General features: G+C 45.3%; 3 protein-coding genes across 3 annotated transcripts; all 3 read left to right on the forward strand.

The window, feature by feature from the left end:
• Positions 1-121: 121 nt before the first annotated feature.
• LOC147798399 (uncharacterized) lies at positions 122-1237 on the forward strand. The gene has a single exon (XM_087139977.1). The coding sequence runs from the start codon at positions 122-124 to the stop codon at positions 1235-1237; it is 1116 nt and encodes a 371-aa protein (XP_086996103.1).
• Positions 1238-1372: 135 nt separating this feature from the next.
• Positions 1373-2143, forward strand: LOC147798400 (uncharacterized). Its single transcript, XM_087139978.1, has one exon. It carries the CDS (start codon positions 1373-1375, stop codon positions 2141-2143), a length of 771 nt encoding a protein of 256 aa, XP_086996104.1.
• Positions 2144-2209: 66 nt separating this feature from the next.
• LOC147798401 (uncharacterized) lies at positions 2210-2950 on the forward strand. Its single transcript, XM_087139979.1, has one exon. The coding sequence runs from the start codon at positions 2210-2212 to the stop codon at positions 2948-2950; it is 741 nt and encodes a 246-aa protein (XP_086996105.1).
• The last annotated feature ends 2843 nt before the right edge of the window (positions 2951-5793 follow it).

Consider the following 5793-nt stretch of genomic DNA (forward strand, 5'->3'; position numbering starts at 1 on the left):
TCTTTGACTGCGCTGCCAAGTGCCAAGGTCGGTCCTTAAATGACATTGCTCTACAGGGCCGGACTTGATGAATAGACTCATGGGAGTTCTCTTACGATTTTGAGAAGGTCAGGTTGCCTTGATGTCAGACATCGAGCAGATGTTTCACCAGGTCGGTGTTGTTGAGAAGCACAGGGACGTACTCAGGTTCCTTTGGTGGCCTGGTTGTGATGTATCTCAGCTACCAGAGATCTACCGAATGACTATGCATCCATTCGGCGGGGTTTGGATCCCGAGCTGTGCCAACTTTGCCCTTCAAAGGACGGCTGACGGCTATGGTGATAAGTTTGACCATGACGTTGTTGAGACTGTGAAGAGGAACTTCTATGTTGATGATTGCTTGAAGAGTGTCAAGTCGGAGGAAAAAGCAATCAAAACAGTTGAGCAACTGACAAAATTGCTGGCATGTGGCGGGTTCCGCTTAACAAAGTGGTTAAGCAACTCCAGAAAGGTCCTGGAAGCCATCCCTCAGCAGGAGCGAGCAAAGACTCTTAGAGGTGTAGACCTGGACCGAGAATCACTACCAGCAGACCGAGCTCTTGGAATCCACTGGGATGCTGAAGATGACACCCTGGGAATCAGTTTGCGTCCGAAGCTCAGAAGTCATACTCGGCGAGGTCTACTAAGTATCATGTGCTCGGTCTACGATCCACTCGGGTTTTTGTGCCCCTATATCCTTCAAGCAAAGTTACTCTTCCAGAGTGAATGCAAGATCGCCAACAAGGGTTGGGATGAGCCCCTGGAAGGTTCAACCCGAGATCATTGGATAAAGTGGCAAGGCGGCCTCGAACGACTATCAAAGTTTCAGATAGACAGATGCTTGGTTCCAATGGATTTTGGTTATGTCCAAGAATGTGAGCTGCATCACTTCTCGGATGCATCCATGAATGCATATGGATGTGTGACCTTTGCCCGCTTTGTCAGTTCGACTGGCAAGGTCCACTGCAGTTTTGTTATGGGCAAGTCGCGTCTAGCACCCCTGAAGGCAATGACTATCCCAAGACTTGAGCTGTCTGCAGCTGTGCTTCCTGCTCGGCAGGATGTCATGCTCAGGAAGGAGACTGATCTGGATATTGGCAAATCCACATTCTGGGCAGACAGCATGCTTGTCCTGCAGTATATCAGGAATCAAACGAAGCGTTTCCACACCTTCGTGGCCAATCGAGTGACAATAATCCATGAGGCATCATCACCTTAGCAATGGCGTAACGTAAGTACGGATCTCAATCCAGCTGATGACGCTTCCAGGGGGCTCGATGCAGCCTGCCTGTTGTCGTCAGATAAATGGAGGAATGGACCTAGATTCCTTTGGCAAAGCGAAAGTCAGTGGCCCATGGAACCGGAAGTGACAAATCTGCTTGACAAGGATCGAGAAGTGAAACGGGAGACAACCTCTCGAGCTGTTGATGCCAAAGATAATGCCAATTTGACTGATGAGCTTATGAATAGGTATTCCTGCTGGCTACGTCTTTTTAAGGCAGTGGCATGGATCCTGCGTTTCAAGAATTGGTTGACAAATGGCAAGCCAGTATGCGACCCATCCCGGCTGACGGTTTGGGAGCTCAAGGCAGCTGAGCTGGCTATTCTGAAGTATGTCCAACATACGAACTTCCCTCAAGAAATCAAGGATTTGCAGAAGAGCTGTGCAGCTGTAAGAAGACAGAGTGCCATTTACAATCTGAGACCTTATCTAGATGATGGTATTCTGAGGGTAGGTGGTAGGCTACGACTTGTTCCTATTGAAGAAGACCGCAAGTTCCTCCCCATTCTGCCCCAAAATCATCATGTGTCCCTCCTGGTGGTTCGCCATGTTCATGAGTTGCTGGCAGGTCATGGCGGAAAGGATCATGTTCTGTCTGTTGTCAGGAGGAAATACTGGATTCCGAAACCGCGTCCGTTAATAAATCGGGTCCTGAAGGAATGTACGCTTTGCAAGAAGATGCGTGCTCATCCAGAAGTTCAGTGCATGGCCGATCTGCCAGAAGCTAGGGTAACCCCTGGCTTACCACCCTTCTCGCATGTAGAGGTGGATTGTTTTGGCCCATTCTCGGTCAAGCGAGGCCGCTCTAGGGAAAAAAGGTACGGCTGCTTGTTTGTCTGCTAGGCCACCAGAGCCATCCACCTTCAAGTGCTGCATTCCTAAGAGACAGACGCTTTCTTAAACGGTCTCATGAGATTCGCTGCCAGAAGAGGAGTACCTGAGCATATGTACTCGGACAACGGCACAAACTTCGTCGGAGGTGATAGAGAACTGAGGGAAAACATCGTCAAGCTTCAAAAGGATGCCAAGGTACAAAGTGTTCTCCTCGCCAAGCGCATCGAATGGCATTTCAACCCACCCGCGGCCTCTCACACGGGCGGATCGTGGGAACGCCAGATAAGAACTGTCAGAAAGGTTTTGTCTGCACTTCTCCAAAACCAGATCCTTGATGATGAGAAACTAGTGACCCTATTTTGCGAGGTAGAGTCGATCGTGAACGACAGACCGATCATTCCAGTATCAAATGATCTCGATGATCTTGAGGCCTTAACCCCAAGCCATCTCCTGAAGCTGAGATCAGGCCATCCTCTGCCACTACGAGGTTTACCTGAAACTGAGCAGTTTCGAAAAAGATGGAAGCATGTGCAACTGCTAGCTGAAAGATTTTGGAAACGCTGGGTTGCAGAGTACTTACCAAACCTTCAGAGAAGACAGCGTTGGGTTGAAAGGAAGGTGAACCTCAAGGAAGGTGATCTAGTGTTAGTGGTTGACGATCAGCACCGCGAAACCACTGGCCCTTGGCTAGGATCAGCAAAGTCTTCCCTGGAAGCGATGGTTTGGTTCGAAGTGCAGAGGTCAAGACTGCGACTGGGACCTACACTCGACCTGTTACAAAGTTGTGTCTTTTGGAACGTTCTTAAATTTGGCTAATAGTGAAGCTGCTATTTATAAGTTTGATGTTTCAAGTTAAAGTTTGTAGTTTGCTGTTTATAGCACAGGCGCCTGATTACTTATTGAATGTTGTAAATGTACCTAAGATGTGGGGTCATTTAAGGGGCCGGGATGTAATGCAGGCGCACATTGTCAAACTGTATTAGGTTTACCTTTGGCCTTAGGTGCATGATTTATTCATCTGTAGGCATGGTCTATCGAGGCACCAGTTCTCGGCCTGGGCGTCGAAAGTGTATACTTACCTAGGTCACGGTGAGTGCATCATGCTGTCTGTACATGTATAATGTATACACGTGTGTGGGTTTAGACACACGGCTTTAACCACAACTCCTGAGATGTGAATCATGCTCGACATTTGTTTTCTCATTGTTGGGTATTGCAGCAGAAAGCGTTGACGATGTAAGCCTGAATTAACATTGTTAAATGACTGATTTGAAGCTGCAGTTCTGCTGCTGGTGATAGCCTATAATTTCGGCAGAGCCGTGAGTTAATCTTTATACTACTAAAGTTTATAAGTGTGATTATTTTGCTGTAATTTCTGCCAAAGTGTAAGCGGTTTTGTAACCATGTGCTTTGTAATGCTGGGTCAATTTACGTTGCATATTGTATACATGACTTAGTATAACACGGATATTTCAGAATGTTATGTTACAAACCTTGTTTTGAAAATTATATTGATTGATTTATATCATAGATTAAACGGAGTCAACATCCCACGGTGACAGGCGAATTTGTGTCGCAAGTCTAACTATCATTTCGGGGGCGTCAGTGACCACAGAGCTAGGCTTATCGGCAGTCGCGCAGAAACTGCAACAGTCGTGTCTTGAACCCATCGTAAGCTTTTGGCGGGTAAAGGCTGACTCATGGCCCAACCGTACAAGTTATTATTTGCGTCCAGACACATGATATAAGACGTCGAAATATTTGGATCGAAGTCTTTTAAATTTGGATTGTTAGCTTTGGCATAGCGCTTTACCCCTACGCTCAGAATTCCGCCTCTTTTAGCCCTTTTGAAGAATAGATGCTTGTAGATGTTTGTCAGCAGCTCCAATTCCACGCCAGAGTGTCCACGATAGCGCCGGAGACGTACAATAATTGGCCGGGTCAACTGTAGTTCTTTTAACCTCTTGGCGAAAGTTTTTAAATACGTCCGCTAGCAACAAAGTGTCCGTATCGACGTATAAATCGTATAGTCCCCGAGATTTTAACAGTCAAACGCTTGCCATACATTTTGGGCCCTTTCATATTCTTCCTCCGTAACAGACTGCTGCCTCAACGAGCAGTAAAACGCAGCTCGAGGAGGCAGTTGCATTTTTAAAAATCTATCGAAGGAATCGACATATTCGTATTAAGGGTAAATTCCCTTTTCTAGCAGTAGGTCCGTGTTTTCTGAGAACCTTTCGCGAAGCAGGTTGAAATCTTCGTGAGAACAATTTTTAACCAATCGATCGAGGGAAGCTGCCATGAAATGAAACGAGTCTAGGAACCTACGTTGATCGAGGCTAAACGAAATGTAATTCTCGGTATTTCACAATGACGTTAATTTTACTGCCGTCAAATGCGCTCCTTGCATGATTAAAGATAGTGACAAAAGCAAAGATTTGACAGCATACGTAACGATTAGTGCAGTGCAAAGAGCGAAATTGTACGTTGACTCCTGAAATCAATTGGAGTGAGATAGCCTGTGGACTAAATCATTCGGGCTGCTAATTAAGTGTGCCCAGGGTTCCCCCTACACATTCCTTAAGAGAAAAGTATTTTTTTTGTTATCTAGGATGGTACAAAATCATTTGAAAACAACTTTTAGCTCAGAAAGCGACATTCCCGTTTTTATTCCTAATCGGGTGCGTTGACTCCTGAAATCAATTGGGATGAGACAGCCTGTGGGCCGAATCATTCGGGGCGCTAATTAAGTGTGCCCAGAGGTCCCCCCTACACATTCCTTTAGAGAAAATTACACTTTTTCGAAATCTAGGATGGTACAAAATCGTTTGAAAACGGACTCCAGCCCAGAAAGCATTTCCGTTTTTATTCTTAATCGGGTGCGTTAACTCCTGAAGTCAATATTATAGAGCGATTTTGATTTTTGCGTTTTCGTGTTTCACACTTTCTAAATAGATTCCGGCACTGTTTTATGTCTCTGCTATTAAATTCCAGGCTTCTTTACAAACCGCCGAATTCATGTGCCACCAACTTCCTTAATAGAAGAGAAATTGACAGTATACAATTAATTTGCGATTCGGTTCGCGAAGGCATTATTTTGGGGTCATCTTATTGTCTGTACTAGCGCCCTCATCCATTTTCCACAAAGGCTTACGCTGTGTCCGAAACGGGATTCCAGAGCTAAGATACATTCCATCGAAGGATTCATATAAACATTGCTTCTTTCTGTAATTTGTTTGTTGACGTTTATGGGCTCTTTCTACTATGCCGTGATCGGCCTCCGTAGAATTTCTAGCCGGTCACATGAACGATTGCTTGCAGCTGTAAAAATAGCGTCCAGGCCAGCCGAAAACCCGGCCCGAATTTCGTGCAATTTCAGCCTGGTGTGGCACGTTATTGCTAGCCTTTGCGATTACGCAAGGGTAAAGGAGTAGGAATAAGGTCTAGTCCATTATTTAAAAGAAACTAACTAAATTCAGTCCTAAAACTTGACCCTCAAATGTAAATTTTTAACCATATGATTTTAAATTACGTCACTTTAAATGACTTTAATTATTTCTACTGTTATTAAAGCACGTGTTTGTGTGAGTTACCTTTGATATTATGAGCTAGCTTTGTAGACTGTTCCTCCTCGCGGGGCCATTGTGTAACCTCTTCAT

The sequence above is a fragment of the Acanthaster planci genome, linkage group LG08 (genome assembly GCF_054643075.1).
Source record: "Acanthaster planci isolate LZ-2023a linkage group LG08, COTS_SCS, whole genome shotgun sequence".
NCBI lineage: Eukaryota > Metazoa > Echinodermata > Asteroidea > Valvatida > Acanthasteridae > Acanthaster > Acanthaster planci.

What these genes read in the sequence shown, in the direction of transcription:
- LOC147798399 (XM_087139977.1), top strand. Translation starts at nt 122, where the DNA reads ATGTCAGACATCGAGCAGATGTTTCACCAGGTCGGTGTTGTTGAGAAG.
- LOC147798401 (XM_087139979.1), top strand. Translation starts at nt 2,210, where the DNA reads ATGAGATTCGCTGCCAGAAGAGGAGTACCTGAGCATATGTACTCGGAC.
- LOC147798400 (XM_087139978.1), top strand. Translation starts at nt 1,373, where the DNA reads ATGGAACCGGAAGTGACAAATCTGCTTGACAAGGATCGAGAAGTGAAA.